The 25,206-nt window shown below is 44.6% G+C and overlaps 2 protein-coding genes across 5 annotated transcripts; one reads left to right on the top strand and one right to left on the bottom strand.

Annotated features, from left to right (window-relative positions):
• Positions 1–2,550: 2,550 nt before the first annotated feature.
• Positions 2,551–13,492, bottom strand: LOC107383164 (fish-egg lectin). 2 transcript variants are annotated; one of them, XM_070549314.1, is made up of 6 exons: positions 13,231–13,492; positions 8,938–9,174; positions 8,635–8,846; positions 8,426–8,550; positions 6,797–6,951; positions 2,551–3,056 (listed from the first exon to the last, which is right to left on the bottom strand). In XM_070549314.1, exons 1-5 carry the CDS (start codon positions 13,283–13,285, stop codon positions 6,810–6,812), a joined length of 771 nt encoding a protein of 256 aa, XP_070405415.1. In that variant the 5' UTR covers positions 13,286–13,492; the 3' UTR covers positions 2,551–3,056; positions 6,797–6,809. The 2 variants fall into 2 exon arrangements, with proteins under 2 accessions (XP_070405415.1, XP_015811126.3); XM_015955640.3 differs by lacking the exon at positions 2,551–3,056 and having other exon boundaries at positions 6,357–6,951.
• A 4,614-nt stretch (positions 13,493–18,106) lies between these two features.
• On the top strand, positions 18,107–24,136 carry e2f7 (E2F transcription factor 7). Of its 3 annotated transcripts, XM_015955632.3 has the most exons (13): positions 18,107–18,239; positions 18,735–18,842; positions 19,168–19,479; positions 19,641–19,800; positions 19,897–20,127; positions 20,513–20,668; positions 20,754–20,873; positions 20,969–21,127; positions 21,209–21,293; positions 21,481–21,832; positions 23,121–23,271; positions 23,361–23,752; positions 23,837–24,136. In XM_015955632.3, the coding sequence occupies exons 2-13, from the start codon at positions 18,744–18,746 to the stop codon at positions 24,002–24,004; spliced, it is 2,385 nt and encodes a 794-aa protein (XP_015811118.3). In that variant the 5' UTR covers positions 18,107–18,239; positions 18,735–18,743; the 3' UTR covers positions 24,005–24,136. The 3 variants fall into 3 exon arrangements, with proteins under 3 accessions (XP_015811118.3, XP_015811105.3, XP_015811112.3); XM_015955619.3 differs by having other exon boundaries at positions 23,361–24,136; XM_015955626.3 differs by having other exon boundaries at positions 20,972–21,127; positions 23,361–24,136.
• Positions 24,137–25,206: the final 1,070 nt, after the last annotated feature.

Below are 25,206 nucleotides of genomic sequence, written 5' to 3' on the forward strand. Positions count from 1 at the left end.
CAATTGGAGTATTTCTTTTCTAGTATTAGAATGGGACATATCAATTCCAGTGGATCTATCCAAGTTAGGCTGCAATGTGCAATTAAAGTCTCCACCTATTATGAAATGACCCGATAAAGTTGCTAGTGTCATAAACAGTTGTCTAAAAAACTCAGGATTGTCATTGTTAGGCCCATAGATATTCACCAAATTTATTTTAACAGACGAGATCTCACATTCAATAATAATATATCTCCCGAATTTGTCTCCAATTTCATTTACAAGTTTGAAAGGAATGGATCTATGTATAAGTGTTATAACCCCTCTAGCATTAGAGCTGGCTGAAGCAGAAAACACCCAGCCTGGCCACCTTCTGCTGACTCTGATCACATGTTCCTTAATCAGGTGGGTTTCTTGAATAAATATAATTTTCCTTTTCAGTTGTTGGAGTCGATTCATAACCTGTTTTAATTTAATAAATTTATTGAGACCTCTGACATTCCATGATGTAAATTGAATCTCAGTCATCACTTGAGCTATCTATAAGTAACATACAACATAGATGACAGGATATAAAGTGACTTTGCAGGAGAGAAATAAAAAAAGAAAAAGAAAAAGAAAAAAAAACACCTGAAACCCCCTCAAACATTCCCCCACCCTCCCTGACCTAATCTGCATCCGATTAGGCTCTGTTCTGAGCCTTGCCATGGAGCTGTGCCGATCCTCTGCATAGGAGGAGCAGCAGGCTAAGTAGACCACGGGGCCCCCATTCAAAATTCCACATTAACCTTGCACAAGTATCCTGAGTTTCAATACCAAACATATATTGATTTATCATTCCAACACAGAGCTGAGCAGTAGCCTTAAATGATAGTCTTAATCTGTTCATCTAGTAAGTCACCATTACTGCTGTTGGTTTCTTAGTTCTTGCACAAACCTCTCTGCTGCAGCTGCATCATCAAAGTTGTGACGTTTTCCCTTGTAGGTAATCAGGAGCCTCGCAGGATGCACAATTCCATATCTCAGAGAAGGGATGGAAAGAGAGGCCAAAGCTTTCTTCACCGCAGCAAAAGTTTTTTGCCTCTTGAGTAATTCAGGCGACACATCTGGGAAAAACATTATTTTCTGATTGTCCAAAAGTATGGTACCTTTAAGTCGTGCTGCGTTCATTATCCGTGTTTTGTCGGCATAATTCAGAAGTTTCACCAACATCACACGGGGTCAAGTAGCCTGTCGGGGGTTGGACGCTCCAGCTCCTGCTGTTTCACCGACACGTCCCAGCCTGTAGGCTTGTTGGATTTGCACAGGTCGGGGGAATGTTTCTGCACCAAACACCTCCGGCAGCCAACTCTCGAGAAATCCACAGGCGTCTGACTTCTCTTTACCTTCAGGAATACCCAAAATACGAAGATTGGATCGGCGAGTTCGGTTTTCTAAATCATCAACTTTAAGCGTCAGGTCTCTGACAATAGCTTTCATGTCCGCGTTCTCAGCTTGAATAGAAGTAATGTAATCTTCGTTGGTGCTTATTCTACCTTCCGCCTCCGTGACTCGTATTGCCATCGCCTTGAGCTCTGTTTGGACTCCCTGTATTGCCTGTAGGAGTCCGTCAAACCTCGATATGAAGTCGTCTCTCATCGTTTGAAGTGTTGATAGTATAAAGTCTGAGCTGCTAGCCTCCGGCAGGCGGTCTGAGCTACCAGCTTCTGAAGAGTCGCTAGCATTTGCCACCGCAGATGCCTCACATGGGTCTGGGCCCGGCTCGTTCTTCGCCATTCTTAGTGTCTTTTTGTCCGATTTCGGCGCCATCTCAGCCACACATTCACTGGTTATATATTAGAGAGGTTTTTTAAAATCGAATACAGGTACTAGACAGGTCACTTTGCATAGTTGTTCACGGGAGCTCTCACATGCGTCCGTTCAGCCTCGCGCCATAACCGGAACCAATTTTATTACTTTGTTTATCTGATTTTACTTTATTTCTGTTTTAAGATCATTCTTATCTTTATTGTTTTGTTTTGTTGTTTTGTTTTGATCTATGTGAAGCACTTTGTAATTTTCTGTCTGTGATCAAGCCCCCACAATGCGGCTCAAAAATTGAAGCAATCCCGGAAGTACCAAAAATTGCAGTTCCACCCTCATCCGCTGGGGGCTGGTGTCAGAAGCGAGCAAATCCTCATTGACTCCCATGTTAAAAATACCAATTTCACAGCAGAAATAAACATGTTTACAGCATGGTACCAAAACATGTTTTTTGTTTAAATTATCTAGTTTACACTCATGACAACTCTGAGGGGGGTGAATTTTTTTCTCACTCTTCTGTTTAAGTGTATTAAAAGCCTAAAATTCTGTATAATTAATGAGCATCAGACCCACGTGACCACAGAGCTAGCTCCGTGGAAAGGCCTCAGTAGAGCCTCGGTCTGGCCTGGAGACTGTTCTGGGATTTTGAGTCTCTGTGCTTGTGTAGTCTTTTTTTTTTTTTTGGATATTATTTGTGCAATTGTTGGACAAAAGGACTTGCTGTGGCATTAATTGCACTAATAGAGCATCCAAGGAGTCTCCACTTCATTTTTTTTTTTGGTAAGTAAAATTATATTTATGTATTTTAGGTCACTATACATACATGAAAATGAATTCAGAATGGTTTATTTTTGAGAAAATAAGACTAAATTATGAACCTTGGCCTGATTAAAATTAATGAATTGATTAGACTGGTGGAGAACACCAGGCTGACCTTAAAGTCAGAACAAATATTTACGTTCAGGTTTACCACCAGAACACAGAACAGGCTCCTTGATTGGATCAAGGCTGTAGGTGGAAGACTTTTGTCCCCCAGAAGTCCCAGCAGATGGGTTGTCCCAGAAGAACTTTAGGGTTAGAGACGGTGGGTATTCTTAAATCCAACCAGTAGATGGCAGGCTCTCATCCACTATGTAGTCCTTTGTGATGGAGATTGTTGTGAAGATCTGAGACATCAAGTTCAGAGGAAATTCTCAGGCTGATCAGTTCAGATAAACTGGTTCAGAAACTGGAATTCTGTCCTCTGGTGTAGCAGACACAACCGATGTGACGAGCTGAGACAAATATAACAAAACATTGTAGTTAATAAAGTGACAATTTAAGAACAAATGTTTTTCATAAACCTTTAATTTCTAATCTAAGAAAATGTTGGACTTTTTTATTGATAAGAAAGATGATTATTATAAAACACATGACAATAATGATTACAGAGATTCATAAACTGCTGTAATATGGAAGTATTAAGTGCAGTTTTATATCCCAACTCTTCCTCAGAGGAAAGAATCTGTTGGTCATATTACAGCAGGAACTCAGTTACATTCATCTGTAATAAGTGTCTGCTTCAGCCTGTGCTGAGGTCAAAGGTCAATCATGCGTTATGAAGCCTCTGCGAATCTTCGGACCCATCGATGATTATTGTTTTTTGTCTTTTGCACAACTCATTTTTCATTCAAAGTGATTCTGATGAAAATATAAGTTTTTAAGTTTTGATTTAAATACATTTTTTTAGGAATTTAAACCCAAAGTAAAAAATCGAGACAACTCAAAAATATATAGAACCCAGGTCATAATTATAGTTAGAGCTTGACCTAAGAGGCTTTTTAAGAATGTCATTTGGCATCATCTAAGAATTTTAAGCACTGGTTTGATAATGTTCAAACTAGGGGTGAGAAATGTATCTAATTAATCAAATGTTTTTAATTAGTCTTGACTAATTGCATTTTAATCATTCAAGACAATTTGCCCCATGCAATGTTTTAAATAAAAATTATTTTAGCGAGGCACAGATGCCGTACCCTTACTTTAATGAGAACATTTCTGTAACCGCAAGCTCTGTTTGATTACCTTGGTCTCATTTTAAAGGTAACCATTGTCAGATTTATTGGGATGTGTAAATATTAGTATATGTGTTGTTGATGAAGTGCAAATGGACATGGAACATTGTAAATGTTCTGAACTGAACACTAGGTGGCAGGAGAGCACTGCTAAAGAGAGGTGTAGTGTAGAGTTCAGGGGAAGTTCTGCTAAGAGTTAAAAGATGAATGCGGTGTGTGTGCTTGTTCCCCCTGCTGTGATAAACTTCATATGAATAAAGTTTCTACCTACTACCAAACACAACAGTAAAAAAGTAGATTTTTTTCTTTCTTTCTTTTCTTCATGAAGAGCGATTTGTCATAATTAATTTAATTGTAGTTTTAGTTGTGTTTGGAGCATGTAAAAAAAAGAAGCTTATATGTGTCATGATCCGCTCCGGCCTCCCTGACTGTGTCTCTCCTGCCCTGATTAGCCTTATTGTTCTCACCTGTCCCTGATTACTCTGCCCATGTGTTCCTGATTCCCTTGTGTATTTATACCTCCCTCCTTGTTGCTGTCTTTGTCGGTTCATTGTCGTTTGTGCATGTTCATTCGTCCTGTCGCTCCCAGTCTACAAATAAACGTCTTTTTATTTTTTCATCCGTCTGCCTGATCTTCTGCCTCCTGGAACCCACCACCACACATGGTCTGCCACCTCCACTCGCAGAACATGACAGAATGAACCGACCAAACCTGGACCTGTGGTGAGCTAACACCTGCTTCTGGAGGATTATTTTTTCTTTTTTTCCCTTTCAGCAGAGGGTGATTTCTGGCCTGGAGTTTTGTGTTCGGCGCATCCTACCTGTTCTCAGGGTGGTCGAAGTCCTCTGGGAGATCCTGGCGCATCCTACTTTGTCTTCGGGGTGGTCAGGGTCATTCACCTCCTGCCGTTTTTGCCCCGTCACGTTCTTCTCCTGAAGTCGCGGATCCTGGAGCCTCAAGGGAGTTGCGCTCCCTACGCACGCCATTATTCTCCGGTGTGGTAGGGCTGGTCTCCCCGCTCTTCTCCGGCGGATCCTGGAGCCTCAAGGGAGTTACACCCCCTACGCACGTCATTGTTCTCCGGTGTAGTAGGGCTGGTCTCCCCGCTCTTCTCCGGCTTCCCTTCACCCGAGCCTCCGCCGATGGTCCCAGCAGATCAGGATGTGCACCTGCTCTGATTGGATGTCGAGTACCTGCCGCCGAGCTGGGCTTCCGCACGTCGCTCTCGCTGCTCAGCCATTTCCTGGTCCACGCCTGCAGGTTCTGTGCCTGCAGGTTCTCCACGCGGCAGTTCCTGCTGGGTCCCACGCCTGCTGCTGCAGTTTGTCTCAGTGTTCCTGGTGTCCAGTGGTCAAGTCAAGTCTTCGTGAGTCAAGTCAAGTCTTCGTGAGTCAAGTCTTCGTGAGTCAAGTCAAGTGTTCGAGTCCAAGTCAAGTGTTCGCGTCTCAAGTCCAGTCAAGTCTTCGTGAGTCAAGTCAAGTCTTCATGAGTCAAGTCAAGTGTTCGTGTCTCAAGTCAAATCAAGTGTTCGTGTCTCAAGTCAAGTCAAGTGTTAGTGTCTCAAGTCAAGTCTTCGTGAGTCAAGTCAAGTCTTCGTGAGTCAAGTCAAGTGTTCGTGTCTCAAGTCAAGTCAAGTGTTCGTGTCTCAAGTCAAGTCTTCGTGAGTCAAGTCTTTGTGTCAAGTCAAGTCAAGTCTTCGTGTCAAGTCAAGTCTTCGTGTCCCAGTCAAGTGTTCGAGTCCCAGTCAAATGTTCGAGTCCCAGTCAAGTGTTCGAGTCCCAGTCAAGTGTTCGAGTCCCAGTCAAGTGTTCGAGTCCCTGTGCCAAGTCTTTGAGTCCCTGTGCCAAGTCTTTGAGTCCCTGTGCCTTCGAGTCCGAGTTTCCCAGTCTGAGCTCAAGAGACCCTTTGTAAGACGGAGTGCCGCCTGATCTGAGAGGCCCCTGCTCCGCGTCCCTGGTCTGAGTTCGTGGAAACGTCTGTTGGTCGTAAGACGGAGTGCCGCCTGATCTTAGAGGCCCCTGCTCCGCAGCCGTGGACTGTGTTTGTTCCCTGGTCTCGTCTTCTGTGTTCCCTGGTCATGTGTGCCCTGGTCTGGTCATCGTTCGTCCCTGTGTCTCCTGTGCTCTGTGGCTTGTGGGCGTCTGGTATCCGCCCCTTGGGGGGGGGGGGGGGGGGGGGGGGTACTGTCATGATCCACCCCGGCCTCCCTGACTGTGTCTCTCCTGCCCTTATTAGCCTAATTGTTCTCACCTGTCCCTGATTACTCTGCCCATGTGTTCCTGATTCCCTTGTGTATTTATACCTCCCTCCTTGTTGCTGTCTTTGTCGGTTCATTGTCGTTTGTGCATGTTCGTTCGTCCTGTCACTCCCAGTCTACAAATAAATGTCTTTATTTTTTCATCCGTCTGCCTGATCTTCTGCCTCCTGGAACCCACCACCACACATGGTCTGCCACCTCCACCCGCAGAACATGACAATATGGTCTTGGAGCCCAGGCTCTGTTGCTTTTTTTTTTTTTAGATGTGCAGCTTGTTGATATATATTGACATTTAGGGCATGCATTTTGATTCTAAACTTTTTCTTCCACTAATTGGGGGACGCTTGGGCTCAAATTATAACTTTTTAAACGTGTCGTTTTTTTCTAATAAATTATAATTTAAATGTTAAATTCCCACCCCTAGTTCAAATATAACATCTTGTCCTGTTTGAAAAAGTAACTGTTAACAAAAAAAAGTATCTTAGTACATTATTTTATTGTTTCCATTTCGAGTGTAAGTTGGCTGTTAAAACCTTTGATTTGGTTTTGATACGTCCCATTTCAACAGTGATCAGAAGTTTGTCTAATGCCAACCTTGTGTCATCTTTTTTGTATCACCACTCTGATTATGGGCTACTATTAGACTGGAGAAGAGAGGCAGATTTACAGATATTATAAAACACCAAGAAAAAAAACTACTACTCGAGATAACTTGTTACTGCCGACACTTCAGGATCAAACCAATCTCCGTCAGAACCCACAGGCGTTCCAGGTCGTAGCTGACATGTTTGACAGGCAGACAAATTGGAAGCTGAGCCCAATTCATACCCTGTGGAAGATATTCAGTGATGCCAGTTCTGTAGAAAGAAAGTGAGGAGACTTGATTACTTGGAATCACCTGAATCAGGAAGTAGAGGTCAGCTGGAGGAGAACATAGTTGCAATTGAAAGTTTCTACTAGTCAAGACTAAGATGTTCTTTGCTGTTTCCTGGATTCTAAAACAACAGCAACCTTAGAAAGCACGCCTGTCCAAACGTCTTTGGTTTTCCGTGACTTCAAAAGGTGTTTTTCTTTTCGGGACTCTGGTAGTTTTGTCCTAAAGTTGAAGTAACAGCCGGCTATTTCTCCTTCTCTGACATTATTGAGCTGAGAACCTCCCTCGGGATGTGTTTGAGGTTCAGTTGGAGGTGGGAGCTGTCAAGAGACTCCGCCAGACGTTCTTCTCTCCCAGCACTGAAGTCAACTCAGCACCAGGTAGTGAGTTGACAGCTCCGTCCCTCTCTTCATCTGAGTGTCCAAGACATGCGGCCGCAGATCAGATGAGACAACAACAAAGTTGATCATTGAGCTATTGCATAAGGTATGCTGGTGCCAAGTAGCCTAGTGAACCAGACCAAATTATTGCTTTGCAAAGAATGGTCTAGGCATGCTCCATTGGAACCTCAGCAGCTCCTACCAGGACTCTGGCTGGCCAATCACAGCTCGCTAGAGGGGTTTCAAACACATAAAGAGCTGTGATTGGTCCATAATGGTGGGCCAATCATAGTGCTCTATCTGCTTAGTGAACAAATCACAGAGCTTTATCCGCTTTGTGGGCCAATCAGGGCACTCTATATGCCTGGTGGGTGGGATGATGCAACAGAGTGAAACAAGAGTATGTCACATTCATTGTCCAGTGGAATGCGGAGATCATTTGAAAGACAACGGTAGAACCCGCCCCACAACCGAGAGCCGTCAATGGAGCATGGCCAGACTAAAGACTGGCTTGCCAGGCTAGGTGCCAAGAGCACATCTGGACAACTTTTGGACTCAGATCGGGGTGGCATTCCTACACCTATCCAGGTCTCATGTTAGCATTGAAGTCCCTCAGGAGAACGAGGGAACTACAAGAAGTAACACTCTCCAGTACCTCCTCCAAGGACTCCCAAAGGGTAGGTAATCTGACCTGCTGTTTGGTGCCTAAACCAAACCATCGAGTCTATAAAGCAATCCAAAGAATAATTTCGAGAAACCCTCCTAGCTGACATCTGACAAAAAAAAAGTCCACCACTCCGCAACGTGCTCTTAATCTTCCTAATTTATGGGAGGCTCCAAAGGTTTACAACTAATTACAAATGTTACCACAGATATAAATTATTTACCGATTTGAACTACAAGCTAACTTATATTCTTACTGCCTTAAATAAGAATTGTTAAAATTAAGGATTTACAGAAATTCAATGAAAACTGCCACAACTGTTTGCTTTCTTTCTTTAGTTCAAATTACTTCCTATTCAGTTCCTAGATAAGGACAAAGTGAGCTGACACAACGCTTTTTCAGATTAGAGTTACCTTTGGAAGACTTGACCAACTGCATTGACCACAAAGACACTCCCATCAGTCCCAACTTCAACCATTTTTGCAGCTCCTGGCACTAGTGTCCAACTAGTCTTACCACAGGTAGATGGATTAACTATCTGTTAACAAATGAAAACATGATTAGCGGTCAAAATCAGTGATGAGAGAATAACTGTCTGGAAGTAAAAGATAGAGGAGCTTACAGAAACATAGATGTTATCAGCGGAGTTCACTCCCCAGCATCCATTTGGTCCACAGCTGAAATACTTCAATGCCCCATCAAAGCCTGTCCAGTCCACTGAACCAGTTTGTGAATAAGCTGAGGTGATGCTAGTTTTCAGGCAGTAGATGTTGTTTCCACTGTTCACTCCCACTATCTGTTTATTACCTCCAGCATCCACCTGCTGTAATAAACCTGGAGAGAAAAACAGAAAAAAATCCACAAGCATTTAAACATTTGGCTGTATGCAGCCTAACTTGTAATATTTGTAAATAAAACTACCCACCATGAACAGAAACAAAGTCTCCTCCTACAAACTTGTAGATCTTGTTTGAGGAGTCGACTCCCCAGATTCCTGCAGGTCCGACTGTGACGTGTTTAAGAGGAACAGAGCCCAGTTTGGACCAAGTTGATCCACTCAGGAAGAACACGTTTGATGAGCTGTCTGTCAGCACCACTTGTCCTTGTCCAGCATCAATCTGTGCAGCAGAAGGCTGTTGTGGGGGGGCTGTGCAGGTCCATCCTGAAAAGATGAAAACTAAGTCTAGTGGCAGCTCATTCATAGAAGGCGCTAAGGCACTGTTACAGACGTTGCCAGTTCAGGCCACTATATGGCCCCAGCTGCAGCCCCGCCTGCTCCCTCTCCAGCAAAGGGAGCACCAGGAGATGCTTCAGGGGGGAGAAACCAGAAGAGTGTGGGCACGGAAGTGTTCTCACTCTTCTCTCCCGTTCGTGTGTTGATTTTATAGTCTCAGCTTCTGATAACCTGAGTGGTTTTGAGTGCTACTAGTAGAATCCTTTTGTTTGCATTAGAGACAACAATATTGTAGATAAGTAGTAGAAGAAGAAGAAAATATCATTTCAATAGCGCCTCTCAAGATAGAAATCACGAGGCAATTTACAAAAACAAAAATGTAAAAATATAAAAAAGAATTTAGAAAATAGTTAAAAATATATTTAAAATGAGCAAAAAATAGGCAATTGTAATTTAAAAAATGTTAAGAAAGAGAGAGAGTGAATAGGAAAGAGGAAAATCATTGGATCCTGAGGAAGGTGGAATAGGTGGGGAGAGCAGAATAAAGAGAGAGTGGTGAAGAAGGTCACACAAAAGCCAGCTTGAACAAGTGAGTCTTCAGCTGCTTTTTGAAGGAGACCACTGAGTCCACTGATCTCAGGCTCAGGGGGAGAGAGTTCCAGAGTCTGGGGGCCACAGCAGCAAATGATCTGTCACCTTTGGTCTTTAGCCTGGTGCGCTGCACAACCAGTAGGCTTTGATCACTGGACCTCAGGGACCTGCTGGGGGTGTAGGGACTAAGAAGATCACCAATGTAAGATGGTGCTTGTCCATGTAAGGCCCTATAGACCAGAACCAGGATCTTGAAATGAACCCTGAAGTTGACTGGCAGTCAGTGAAGCTGGAGGAAAAGCGGGGTGATGTGGGTGTGTTTGGAGGACTTGGTCAGAAGCCGAGCACAGGCATTCTGAACCACCTGTAGACGGTTCAGGGAGGTTCTGCTCAGACACGTGAAAAGAGTATTACAGTAGTCTAAGCGTGAGGAGATGAAGGTGTGGAGAACTGTCTCAAGTTCAGAGCAGGACAGAATGGGACTCAGCTTAGCAATGTTCCTGAGATGGAAGAAGGAAGAGCGAACAAGAGAACTGACATGAGAATCCAGGGTGAGAGCTGGGTCAAAGGTCACGCCAAGATTCCTGACAGAAGGTTTGGTGTGAGAAGCAAGCTGACCAAGAGAGTCTCTGACTTTGGGAACCAGCTTGTCTGGGGCACAGATGAGGATCTCAGTCTTATCTTCATTCAGCTGTAGAAAGCTCCCAGCCATCCAGGTTTTGATAGAGTCTAAGCAGGTGTGTAACAGCTGCAGCTTAGACATCTCATGGGGCTTGAAGGGCATGTACCGTTGGATGTCATCGGCATAAAGACGGTAGGAGATTCCTTTGAAGGAGCTCAGGATGTGCTGAAGAGGGAGCAGATAGAGGAGGAAGAGCAGAGGCCCCAGCACAGAACCTTGTGGGACACCATGGGTAAGGGAGGTGGTGGAGGACTGACACTTGGAGACGGCCACTGAGAAAGCACTCTCAGACAGCTAAGAGGAGAACCACTCAAGAGCAGATCCTGATAGGCCTACCCAGTCCCTCAGCCTCTCCAGTAGCAGTTGATGGTCAACAGTGTCAAAGGCTGCAGTCAGGTCCAGCAGGACCAGAACAGAACAGTCCCCTGCATCACTGCGAGTCAGAAGGTCATTAGAAACCCTAAGAAGAGCTGTTTCAGTAGAATGAGCTCTACGAAAACCTGACTGGAAGCTATCATAGATGTTATGTTCATCAAGAGCAGCTGTGAGTTGTCTAGCCACAACCTTTTCCAAGATCTTGGAGATGAACGGAAGTTTAGAGATGGGTCTGAAGCTGCTATGGAGAGAGGGGTCGAGACTCGGTTTTTTAAGAAGCGGGTGGATTACAGCGTTCTTAAAATAAGCAGGGACCTGACCAGAAACCAGAGAAGCATTAATTATAGAGAGCACGCTGGGACAGATGGACTGAAAAGCACTTTTAAACAAAGATGAGGGTAAGATGTCGAGGGGGCATGCAGAGGGCTTCATAGAGTTAACTAGTTTGGTCAACTCAGGCAAAGAAACAGGAGCAAAGCTATCTACGATGATGGGCCTGGTTGGAGCCGGGAGAGGCAGCGATAAGGCTGAAGGAGAGATGCTAGATCTAACCTTATTGACTTTGTCCACAAAAAAAGACAGAAAGTTCTCACAGTCTGTAACAGAGTTGCAGAGTGACTTTGCTGAGGTAGATTTTGTGTTAAATTGTATTCCTTAGGAGAGACTCTGCTCACCCTTTTGGTTGGAGCTTTGGTAGTACGCCTTCTGATTCATCCCAGTCCTAAGAGCTGGCACTTTTTGTTATTAGAGATCCTTTGTTCATTATTCCAGTTATTTAGGATGGTCATTATTCTCTCTCCCTACTCCTAGGACGAGAGCTACGCTCATTCAATAAACTCCCCTTATAAGAGTATCAAACTTTGTTCTTCTCATTCACACGCATTAATTTAATTACTCCCTCATATCCATCATACTCCTAGTGAGCTGAGGGACGTAATAGGCACCATCCTCACACACACATTCACACGCTGGTGGGGATGAGCAACAGCTGCCCTGGGTCTCACTGACAGAGGCGAGGCCTGCCGAGCATTGGTACCACCGGTCCCTCCGACCACCACCAGCAGGCAAGGCCAGTTAAGTGTCTTGCTTAAGGACACAATGGCAGCATTCTCTATTAACCCATCATTTCCACCAGCTTCCAGCAGCTTTCATTACACAGTGAATTTCCTCCACCAAACTCACTAGTTTCACTCCTAGGGTGCTGGGAAAGTCTCCCGAGCGACTATGTGCCAGAGATTTAAAGCAAGAGGCTATCAGCAAGGAACCATTAACAGAGCATATAATAAAGCAAAAGATCTCCCTAGAGACCAATAACTAACCTCTAAAGAAAAAGATCAACCAATTTCTACTCAACTATTCTTTGTAACACATTAGCGCGACCAGGCTTACAAAATTAGACGAATTATTGAAAGACATTGGGAAATGTTGAGAAGTGCTAGTGTTCTTAGAGAAGCCCTTCCAGCTGCTCCATCCATTAGCTTCCGATGAGCTCCAACGTTAAATGATAAACTTGTCAAAAGTCATCTCTCTCCTCAACCAAAGACCTGGCTATCTACCAGAAAAGGAAATCGTAAAAGTGGACATTGTTATCACTGCAATAATACGACCAATGCTAACTGCTTTACTGTCATCTTTTCTGGACGTAGGTTTTACATCAACTCATTCATCACTTGTAACACATCATTTGTTGTGTACAGACTTGAATGTCCATGTGGCTGTTTCTACGTAGGGAGAACAAGCGCAAACTTAAGACAAGACTGGCTGAACACAAATATGCAGTTAGAGCTGGTAATCCTCTATACCCCATGGCAGTACATCACACAGAAATTCATCATGGAAGCTGTGACTCTTAAAATTTCAGGTATTGAGCAAATCAAAGACAATTAGAGGAGGAGACAGACTTAAGAAGCTCCTTCAAAGAGAATACTTTTAAAAGCCACATGCCATCCAGGTTTGAATGGTGAAACAGATTTTCAGTGGTTATTTTTCTACAGTTTAAAATACTTCTTACTTTGTACTGATCACTATGTTTACACTTAGATGTTAATGTTTTTATTTTAATTATCCAGAAAGACCAATCATGTGACTTCCTGTCAGCTCAACAAAACAGCTGAAACTGATTATTCTAGTAAGCAGACAAACAAACATTTCTTGTCCTGATGAAGGCCAGCGTGGCTGAAACTAGTAGACATGTTTTTATTTGATTCGCCATGGAATATTAAGGGCTTTCTATTTTCATCCTCCTGCACGCCTCAGATCATTTTCTTTTGTTTTTTGTAATGATTGTACCCCTTAACTGAAGAGCACCAGAGGTACTCACAACTGCTTCACACCCTAGAAGCACTCCATGCAGTTTTGATGTTTTTTACAAAATATTTTATGTAGTGAAAACTTACCACGACAGTTAGACAGGTAAATCAGCACAAGCAAGAAGGTTGCAACAGCTTCCATGGTGACGTTGGCTCTTTTCCGTGTAAAAACTAAGAGATCAACCTCATGCAGCAGGGGTTATTTAATTCAGCCAGTACACAGCAACACAGTTCATCTGGACAGTATCTCCCAAAAAACAAAAAACAATAGGGATAGACCTGGGGAAGCTTTAGTAACCAACACTTTTAACAGTGTAACGCATACACACACATTGAAGCAGAAAACTCTGTTGACTACTTCAGTTGTTGGTTTGTACCCTTGTAACCTGCTGGCTGATATATTGATTTAACTCAGGCTGTTCTGTGGCTTTACATTGAACATCTGGACCCACTTTATTTATACTAGTAAACGCTGAAAGATAATAGTTGTCTTATCAGCACAGCTCCTCTCTCATCTGCACGTACACCAGGCAGTGTTGCTGCAACGAGTGAATTCCCCACTGTGGCATCAGTAAAGTCTATGCGATTCTATTCTATAATGTTTGCTATGGAGATTTCTGTAAAATTTCTGTAGTAAGTTAGTAAATAAGTAGATTTTATTTATATAGCACTTATCACAGACATCGACATATAAATATTGGACAATGGGTTTCCATAGGCTCCAATAACACGTTTTTGAGGCTAAATGGGAGGTGGCCACCACCGCCATTTTGACCGTGTCACAGGTTCCGTCAAGCCCAGACAATTCCATAAAAGGGAAGAGAGGTGGAGCTGAGGGCGGGTCTGTAAGGCTGGGATCAACTGACGACACCTGGTCGAACTAGCTACAAGCTTACCTGAAGCTAACCCAAAGCTAACGCGGAGGTGGGAGCTAAGCTAATGGAGGTAGCAACCTAGCTACAACTGGAGTTAACTGTGCACAACACCAGAGCTTCTGAGTCAGAGATACGCCGGGCTGACCGCTGGGTAAAACTGGTTGGAACACAAAGGTCTCCCGAGAGCTCCACAAGCCAACAGCTGCGCAGCAGACAAGCGCCGCTGCGATCTGAGATGCGCAGAGCTGCCGCTGGGGAGAACCAGGTGGAAAAGTTTCCATCCCAGAGCTCCACAAGCCGGCAGCCCGCGCAGCAAACAGAAGCCGCAATCAGACAGAGATGCGCCGAGCTGTGGGGAGGGGAGAACCGGGTGGAAAACATTAGTCTCCCGAGAGCTCCACAAGCCGATAGTCGGAACCCAGCTCCACGACATGTTATATTTCAACCCATTTTCTAAAGTGCAGCATTATGTTAAATGCACTGGGTTTTACCCTATTACATTTAAATTTAATGGTTAAACAGTACATGTTAAAATCTAAGCTCAGCAGTATCCTTTAGGTCTCCTCCCAGCTGGACATGCTCAGAAAACCTCACCAGGAAGGCATCCAGGAAGCATCCTAACTAGATCCCCGAGCCACCTCACCTGGCTCCTCTCGATGTGGAGGAGCAGCGGATCTACTCTGAGCCCCTCCCAAATGGCCGAGCTTCTCAACCATTGCATTTTTGGTTCTTTTTTTAAACACAGAAAGGGTTTCTTTTTTACCTTGCTGACAGTTTCGTTTGCTGGCTGTAAACTTCTCACACTATCTCTAAAGGAGAGTCCAGTCACCCTTTGGAGAAAACTCATTTTGGCCACTTGTACAATTTGCTTCATTCGGTCACTGCCCAGAGCTTGTGACCAGGGTAGGAACGTAGATAAACCAGTAAATCGAGAGCTTTGCCTTCCGGCTCAGCTCTTTCTTTACCACCACAGACCAGTACAATGCCCGCATCACTGCAGACACAGCACCAGACCGCCTGCCGATCTCCCGCTCCGTCATTTGCTCACTTGCGAACCAGAGATACTTTAACTAATCTACTTGAGGCATGACTTCGTTCCTGACCTGAAGAAGACATTGTACCCTTTTCTGACTCAAGACCTTGCCTCTGTCGGTGCTCCCCAGGGCAGCTGGGCTTCATTGTAGCTCATCACCATCAGTGCGTGAATGGATGAATGATATGCTGTGTAAAGCCCTCTGTCTGACTCTGACTCTGAAAGACACTATACAAGTGCAGGCCATTTATCATTATCATCTTGATTTTATTTAGATATCCTGTTCATCAAGGTTTTGAACAAAATCAGTGACAAAGGGCAGCCTTGGTGGAGTCCAATGAGCCTGACTTACTGTTTGTAATGCAGACCAAGCTCTGACACCAATCATACAGGGAGCTAACAGCCCGCATCCAGAAGCCTGGTACCTCACACTCACTGAGTACCCTTACAGTGGACATTTCTCTTCCATGAAAGCTGGTGTCCAGCATGGTTTAGTTGTTTCCATACTCCAACACCAGTTCAGAAGCTGATGAAGCTCGACAGAAGCCTGTGTTGAAACGGGGTACTGGCCCTTGGGGAAGGGATTTCTCTACACCTGCCCTATAGAGAAACAATGTTTTTTCCACAAAACACATGTTGATCAATCTCTCACACACCCTCCAGGACCCTGCTGAGGGTGTAGAGCTGGTCTGGTGTTCCACGGCCAGGATGAAAACCGCATTGTTCCTGATGAATGATGGGTTAGAACCAACACAACACGTTCAAAGTCAAGGTAAAGACACAAACTACATTTTTGAGTCTGCTAAAGGGACATTGAGTTTTTACCTCAGGGCTCTGCTGACCAATCAGAACTGATAACTTAAAGAGCAAGTCACCCCCTACCAGAGTCTAACTCCACTCCCACTTCATGTTTGAAAAATGCAACACATGCTGTTGCCAGGCAGACCGAGAGGGCGGAGCCGCTAACAAATACACACACACACAGGCTCACGACAGCATTGTGACATCACAATGTACCAGTTTACATCATAGCATACCTCTTAGCCAATAGCGGTGGCAGATTTAAATTAAAATACAGTGCAGACTTTTCACCTGACAATGGCACAACACTGCCAGTTTTAGGCAGAATATTTACATTTTAATTAAGATGCACTGAAGTGCCAAATTATTGACTACACGTGTCTGCAGCACGATTAGACACTCGTTTATTTAGTTTATCAGCAAAAAAAAGTTGATTTGGGGGTGACTTGCTCTTTAAACAGTCAACAAATTAAAAAAAGCAGCTGGAGGGGAGTCATATTTGGCTGCTGTAGCTGAAACATCTGAGGCTGTTCCCATGACAACCTGATACAAAACAAGTCACAACATGCCGGTCTGGCACAATAGCACGACCCCAGCACATAGAAACACTTAGAAATTAAAACACAACACATACCTATCTCAATTATTTTTTTCTACTTTTATTAAGAAAGAAATTAACATAAACAATTTTAATAGCCTGGGTGTTGCAGCTTCGGGCTGCATGCAACTGATAGCACTGTTGCTGTTGTGGTTGTCTTTAAGACTCTGTTGGGTTATTCTAAGTTTCAGCCCTGAATCTTGTGTGTGTGTGTGTGTGTGTGTGTGTGTGTGTGTGTGTGTGTGTGTGTGTGTGTGTGTGTGTGTGTGTGTGTGTGTGTGTGTGTGTGTGTGGGCTATGGTTGTGAGAAAACATGAAAGTGCACAGATATGGAGTGTGAACTGTGAGGATGGAGCTTGATCTTATTTGTCTGGTTTACATTGATCAAGTTGGATAAAACAAATTGGCATATTGCTTTTTGTGCAAACAAAATTATATAAAGAAAATCTTGATTTTGAGCTCTCCTGCTGATTGTGTCATCATCATTTGCACATGCTGTCACTACCTCCTGGTTACTTGAATTTATTTGCATAATTTGCACATTCACATCCTGCAAAGTTTATATTACTGCATATTGTTTATATTTGTATTTTTTTATATATATTTTTGTAAATGTTTATCCTGAGTATCGGTATGTCTATTTTATCTTATGCTCAAATGTATATACTTTGACATTCAGTACTGACAGCAAAGTGAGAATGCCATTGTGCAAGGAAATATGTTTCTTTACTGTGCATATGACAACAAAGCTTTGATTTGATTTCAATATAAATTGGATTGATACAAGTTAATATAAATTTTCTATCATTCTGACAGTTTGCATCCTTTTGCATTGGCTCTGATTTGTGTGGATTTGGGGGTCTGGTTTTGTTTGTGCTGCTCAAATTATGCAAACTCTTGGGGGTGGTCACTGGACAGTTTGCATGCAGGGCGGGAACCGTCTGCAGAAACCGAGATCTCGCTCCCACAGCAACTTTTCGCGCTACGATGCAGGTACTGATAGCGCCACTCAAGTCAACTACCATCTGGTTGTATTGTTATCCATCTGTCCGTCTTTCAGCTGCAAAGCTAATTATAGTCAACTCGGAAACAAAAGCATCTGCGATTTAAATCTGAGTTCTAATAAACTTGTAAAAAAAAACTCCCAGCTGAAAACAAAGATATTTTATTGCACTGATGACTCCATGAAACTCGATCGTTGAAACGACTTCATGGGCTGACCTTTTGTGATTTTCTCGTTAGTCTTGCATACATACTGTGTTAATTTTGTTGATAAAGTTTGGATTTTATTTTAGATAGAGACATTATCCTCGAAGGGTGAGTCACGTCCATCTTTTTTTGTCACAGCGTTGATCTTCCGGAAACAGCAGAGGAGTGAGACCTCGTGTTTCAACCTCCTCTCACTCTCAAAGCGCGCCAGCTGCCCCGCCAGTGCTGCTTGAGGGCGTGGTCATCCGCCCATCCTTGTGGCAGAAACTTGGAGCACAGTGCTGATTGGCTATAATTGTGTGACGAAACCAATGACCAGCGTTTTGATTGGCTGTGGGAATCCAGCTGCGGTAGAGCGCCAGAAAACAAGCTTGAGCGGGTGATGCTGAAGTCACTCTGGAACAGATAGTCCGCTAACTTCTGACTGACACTTGAGTACTCATCTAAACTGGCAAAATCTACCCGCTAATTTTGAAGAGGGAAACAAGCTGCTATGTTGGACTGAAGAAAGTACGGACTGACAAAAAATCTGAACATCGACCCACATCGGGATATCTCATTCATTCAACAGCTCTTAAAGGTTAATATTGTTTTTTTTCTCCAATAGTTTCCAGCTATTATTAACACTGAGTCATGGTATGCAGGTGAGCTGAGCTTATCTTTAGCTAAACCACTTATTAAAACCTAATAAGCCTTAATATGACTATTAGTAGTACTTGATGTTGTATTATTCCATCAGGAGCTTGTGTACTGCTAGCTAAAAGTGTTATTTTAGACTAGCTTAAATATGTCTTTACAGGTTAATCACTTCAACAGAGAGACTTGCTAAATGCTTGATTTGTTGTTACATTGTAATTACCAACGCGTCACATTAGAAATAGCAGCTCAACAGAAAGAGTTGACGTGACGCAGCTACAACGTTTATGCAGCAGTTAGCTCGCTAAATGCTAGTTAGCTGATGTTCTTTGCGCCAAATTGACCTGCGTGACCACCGTTTTATCCTACAACAATCAGCTCTAGTGTCTGAGGGGTGATGTTATCCTGAAGCTCTTGGTGTTTTTGCTCTGGGTGGCAGGTTTCCCAAATGGAAGATGTTGAATGTCTGGCGCTGAAAGACCTCACAAGTCCGAGGAAAAGTTTCTCAGTGGAGCCCGATGGAGCCAGGGGCCAGAATGAACACAAAGTAGGTTAAGATGCTAGTGTGTGTGTGTGTGTGTGTGTGTGTGTGTGTGTGTGTGTGTGTGTGTGTGTGTGTGTGTGTGAGCACCATCAGAAACATGATGGAAGATGTTTTTGTGACCTTTGACCTGCTGATGATGGCTCCAACAGCCTCAGTTTGGAGAAATTGAGATTAGTTTGACCACACATGAGCTCACAGCGGTTGACGCAGCCCAACAAGTCAAATAGTCGCTGTTTAGGCTAGTGTAGCTTTATCATATATGTGACCTGCTGTTATAGGATACGATATTTGTTTTGTAATTCTAACCACGGAGCTGTTTCCATCTCAGGAAAATCTGAGCACAGATGGAAAAAGATCAAGCCCGCTGAAGTCTGCAGATTCCACTGTTCCTGTTTTGCTGCCAAATAGGAAGGGCTCCGGTTCTGACCCGACCCACATAACTCCCATCAAACGTACTGTCCTGGCCGAGCCATGGACACCCACGGCCAATCTGAAGGTGTTGATCAGCGCGGCTAGCCCAGACATCCGAGACAGGGAAATGAAGAAGGTGCTTTTCAGACCGATAGAGAACGATAAAGACAAGCTGGCAGCGAGTCCGGACACTTTGGTGGAGGAGATAGAGGTGGAGGACTCCTCTCAGGTATGGGAACTTGGAAGGTGCATCACAGACATTTTCTTTCTTTTAGAAATTTTTATTCTTCCTTAAACATTTAAGAGTTGTTAGATGGCCATTACAGGTTTGGATTTCAGTTTTTTTTTAATTAATTTTTATTTTCTGAACATCTTTCTTTCCCTTCTCAGTCTGAAGTAGCATTCGAAGAGGACGATGCAGAGAAGAAGCCGAGCAGGAAGCAGAAGAGTCTGGGTTTGCTTTGCCAGAAGTTCCTGGCTCTCTACCCGGACTACCCCCCAGCTCACAGCCCCATCTGGATCTCACTGGACGAGGTGTCCACCAGTCTGGGTTAGAACCCGGCCCTAAGCCTTTGTTTCTCTGTTATTCATAACCGGCCAAAAATATTGAGATCACTTCTTATATGTCTGGTTCTCATTTTGTCAGGAGTCGAGCGGCGGCGCATCTATGACATCGTCAACGTGCTGGAGTCGCTGACGATTGTCGGCCGGATCGCTAAGAACAGCTACATCTGGTACGGCCGTCAACGGCTGCCGGCCACGCTGCAGGAGCTGCAGCGGAGGGGTCGGGAGCAGGGATACCACCTCCAGATGGATCTGAACACGGGGGCCAGGACATCTGGGCGTGTCCGAGAAGATGATGGAGACGCGGGTAGCGGTAAAAAAATGTCCCGTTTGTGGTCGTTGTTGAACCCGAGGTGCAGGTGTAGAACCCAGAGGGTGGACAGGTGAACTCAAAAATAGTTTAACAAGTAACCAAGGGCAAAAGCAGGACTAACGGGGTAAACGACTCAAGGACCTGGCTAGTCAGGGACCTACTTTAATGTGGAACAGGTCAGCGTAACTAACCGGAGCTGGAGGGAAAATATGCAGTCATGCATTATTTATTATTACACACAAAAGCTGGTCCCTTCACACATGACTGTGGCTTTAAGAATAGATGCAGCCCAACACCAAGAAGTGTTTAAACCAATGTGGATAAGTCCTCCTGGAGGGGCAGGGTTCTGTTATTATACTGAATTGTGTTTGTACTTGTGTTGCAGCTGGATGCAATAGGAAGGATAAATCTCTGCGCATCATGAGCCAGAAGTTTGTCATGCTTTTCCTGGTGTCCAAAACCCAAACCGTCACCCTGGACGCAGCGGCCAACGTTCTCATCAAGGAGAGTCAGGACTCCTCCAGCCACAGCAAGTACAAAAGTAAGAATCCCAGCAGAACCACGTCGCGAACAAGCGCTCCACAGGCAGCTCACGTTATATATTTGTGTTGTTTCTGTGTGTCCAGCTAAAGTACGGCGTCTGTATGACATCGCTAACGTGTTGACCAGTTTGGGTCTCATCAGGAAGGAGAAGGGCAGGAAGCCAGCCTTTAAGTGGCTCGGCCCGGTAGAGTTCAGCAGCTCTGGTGAGGAGAAGGTTGATTGTGTCTCTAAACCATCAAGAGAAGGAGGAAACGTTGGGGAATAGCAACAAGTTTCTCACAGTTGTGTTTTGTTGTAGCAGCAGCCACGCCCGGTGAACCCGAGGCGTCCCTGAACAACCAGGACTTGAAAAGAGCAAAGCTATCTCGGCACGCCTCCTTCAACATCACACCGACTCCGGTGGCTGCGCAGCGGCAGGTCAGCTCGGCTCCCAGCAGCCCTCGCTGTCACCTCTCAGGTGTGGAATGTTCAGGTGTGAACGTGGAGCTCTCCGCCACCTTTGTGAGGGTTAAACTAAGTGCTGCTGTTTGTGCTGCAGGTCTGCAGAACCCGTCTGTGGACGATTCCAGCAGGCCTCAGAGCAGAGGCGTGGTGGGTCGACTGCAGTGTGGACGCAGCTCAGAGTGAGTCGATTCAACTTCCTCTTGTTCATCGACTTGAGTTTATTTATTTATTAAACAGCAGATATACTGAATGTTTTGTCATAAAAGAAAAAAAGCACAAATGCAAAAAAAATCCTGCAACTTTTTGACCAAAAAGTCCTAAATTATGATTACAATTTTAACCCAATTTGTTCTGGTTTCTGTTCAGCAACCTCCTCAACACAGCACTGATCACCCCGCTCTCGCAGAGCAGCAGCTCTCTGCCCCCCTCCTCCTCCTACTACTCCTCCTCCCATCCCTCTGTTCTGCCACTTCAGCCCCACCCTGAGCACCTCCTTATTCCTCAGTCACACTGCTTGGCCTACCTGCCCAGCCTGTCCCAGCCCTCTGTGGTCATGCTGTACAGGCCGCCAGGCAAGCAAGAGTGGATGTCTGAAGGTCAGAGGTCTGCCAAGCTGCAGTCCGGTGAGGAGAGGAAGCGAAGTAGGGGGGAGAGCGAGGAGAAAGAGGAGGTTGTACAGAAAAAGAAGGGAAGATCTGCAGATCAGGATTCTGAGAAGGTGAGTGATGATATTCTCAGCACCTCAGCTGATCAAAGGGCTGTACAGAAAGAATGAAAGCAGGTAGTAAAAATTCACAAAAAGAGAACAAACAGGAAAAAACACTAAAAAGTCACAGACAAAAGAACAAAACATTCGATTAGAAGCCAAAAGCTACAGTTTAAAAAGTGAACCTTTAGCCTTGATTTAAAAAGGGCAATACAGTGGCACTGTCTCTCCACAAGAGGAAGCTCATTCCAAATTTGAAGAGCAGTGGACACAGAAGCACGTACCTCAGGAGATTCATAGTGTGCTCTCAGGGTTCGAGAAGGAGATGGTCAGCAGACCTCAGTGAGCGGGTGAGTAACTGAGGCCTAGTCCACACGTAGCCGGTTTCTTTTAAAAACGAATATCCGCCCCTCCAAAAACTTGCATCCACACCACCTCGTTTAAAAAAAAACTGTCCACACGTACCCGGATAAATACGTTGTTAAGGACATGCCAGACCTGTAGGCGGCAGTACTTCCCCCGTTCTTAACCTCGTCCTTCGTCTGTGGTCTTCCGCAAGGAGCAGTAATTCCGCTTGCAAAAACAAACAAGCAGAAAGCGCTTGGACAATTGATAAAGCGAGCGCAGCTCTGAGGGCATCCATGCTGCCGGCTAGTGTAAACACAGGTCGCACACGTGATGTCAGCATTTTTTTGTCGTGGAAAGTGACGTTGCGAACCTTAAAACTCCGGTTTTGTCCGTCCACACGCAGACACCCAAAACGGAGAAAACGCAGATCTTCACTTTGGCCGAAGTTTTTTAAAAGATCCGTTTTTGTGTGAAAAAGATCCGTTTTCGTGTGGATGACAGGCCAAACGTAGGAAAATATCTACGTTTTGGCAGATCCTCGGCTACGTGTGGACAGGGCCTGAGAGAGAGCCAGTTCATGAAGGGATTTATAGACCTGAATCACCTGTGCAGCAGCTCATCAGGCGGTCTATCTGCTGATAGAAATCAGGTGTGTTGAAACTAAAACGCGTTGGACAGCGGCTCTCCAGACCCAGAGTTGAGTAGCCCTGCTCTACGGCGTCCTTAAAACGTCCGGTTTGCAGCTAAATGAAAATGCTGCAGAGGTCAGAGGTGATCTCTGATGGATCACTGGAAAAAGGTGTGCGCGTCTCGGACGCCGTGCTGTCAGACTGACCGCAGTTTGTGATTATCAGGAAGTTTCTTCATTTTTGCAAAAGCGCATCGGTCAAAATGTCCCAACGATTTTACGTTTCATGTCGTAGTTATCTTACTTCCTGTTTTGTTTGATTAGGTGGGAGCAAACCCAGAAAGGAAAGCAGCAGAGATTTCCCTGGTTGGGAACGCCGGGACCTCACCAAGCCTCTCAGGCCAGCCAGTGGCATCAGACAGCAGCAGTGAGCCCGCCCAGCCATCCCACTACCTCTATGTCCCTAACAATGCAGGTGATGTATTCCTGAAACAGCTGCAGCTCAGGTCTGAACTCCTTAGCTTAGTAAACTTACGTGAAACTTTTCTGTCCTGTCTGATGCAGGGTTAAACAGCCTGAACTTCCTCATCCCAGCCGGACATCCCGCCGCCGGTGTAGCACTTCCTCCCAGCAGCGTTCCCTCCATGGCGCTGCCATATGTCCTGTTACCCTCCGCCGCCCTCTCCCACTACCCCCTGATGACCGGCGGCATGCAGCAGCTAGGCTCTGATAATCCCACTAACCTGGGTTTCAGTCTGCCTGCTGTGATGTCACCCACCCACTTCATGGTGGGGGCGGCGCCTTACAGTGTGGCAGCGGTGCCAGAGATCATCGGGTCGCCACTTTCATCACCAGTCTCTCCAGAACACAGACCATGTAATGCGTCTGCAGCAGGAACTCCGCATTCTCCCTCCGGGCTGCGGGAGACCATCAGCGTCTGGTCGGAGGACCCTCTGGTGAGACCTGCAGAACAACTCAGGGCTGATCTGGAATCAGACGCTTTACCATCCAAACATATTCCCTGCTCTGTCTGTCTTCAGACTCCACACAGGCCCAAGGAAACCACAGCACCATGTTCTAAAGCCTTCTTCCAGACCCCAGGAACTCTGGGAAGTGCAGTTGGCAGTGCCAGGAAGAGAGGTTCAGCTCAGAGGAGGCTGGACGTCAGCCACCCAGCTGCTGTGGAACGGGACGGAAACGCGTGTTGAACACGTTCTGCCGCGGTGGAACATGGTTAAAATGTTTGGTGCTGAGGTTTTATTCAAAAACAGTAAAAAGTTGTAGTAAAGGACCGAAGTTTATAAAAGGGAAAATCTTAAATGTACCACCAACTTCCTGTTTTTACTCGATACGTGTTATTCATAAACGTGTTCTCTGGTCAGTTTATCAGAAGTAGTTTCAGAGGAAATAGATGGAACGGTGTTTCCGGTCCAACACCACCCTCTAGTGGTGGAGTTCGTTCCTGCCGTGTGTTTTTATTTCAGCCTGAATTATCTAGATCAAGCTGCCTAATTCCTTCTCTTTTGTATTATAGCCCAATTTCTATTTATACTTTAGATAATATATGTTGATTACATGACTGTAATAGAACGTTTATCCTTTCTTAGCACTAAGTTTTCATCCAATGTAAAAAGATTCAATGTTTCGTGGCCTTTCATTGTGTTACAGTATGAAGGCGTAAAAGGAATTCTGTGTGTTGATGTGTAGGACAATCGTCCTTTGGCTCATTGAAATGTTTCTGTAAGGAGGAGAAGGAGGGGAAATCACTAAAGCCTTAAATGTTTACAGCCTTGCACGGATCTGAACTGTTGGGTTTACTCCTCAGGAGGGCTGGTGTGACCTGATCTGTGCAATCTGAATGCTTTAACACCAAACCGCGGCACTGTTACTCGTGACTAAAATGTGACAATGCCCTCAGGTACTTGAGCGATGAATACAATATATTTATATCAGAGTACTGTAAGAAAAGAAAATCCTTTAATTATAGAGGGTGTATGGTTCTTCTAGCATTCAGCTTTTATTAAAATCAGCAACGACAGAAACACGTAGCTTCTTAGGTTTGGTGCTGTTAGAAACTTGGTTGGGATAAAAATGTCTAAAAATTTAATTCCCTATGGAGTTCATTTTAGAAGGGTTTTATTGCCAAAACGGGTCTAGATCCTCCACTCTGGACATCGTCACGTTTATTTTCATTTAAAACTGTTATATGCAGAAGATTAAATGCTGCTTTGTTTAGAAAATAAACTGCCCCCATTTTCAGTTGCATCTCCCCCTCGGTCTCTCACTAACATGAAATAAACAGATGTTTTTGTAACATTTTGTCACGTTTATGCTTTAATTTCAATGTGTCGTCTATGTTGTTTTTCTCAGATTTAATGGTTTTACCATCATACATGACAATGACTAAATG

The sequence above is a fragment of the Nothobranchius furzeri genome, chromosome 1 (genome assembly GCF_043380555.1).
Source record: "Nothobranchius furzeri strain GRZ-AD chromosome 1, NfurGRZ-RIMD1, whole genome shotgun sequence".
Lineage (NCBI taxonomy): Eukaryota > Metazoa > Chordata > Actinopteri > Cyprinodontiformes > Nothobranchiidae > Nothobranchius > Nothobranchius furzeri.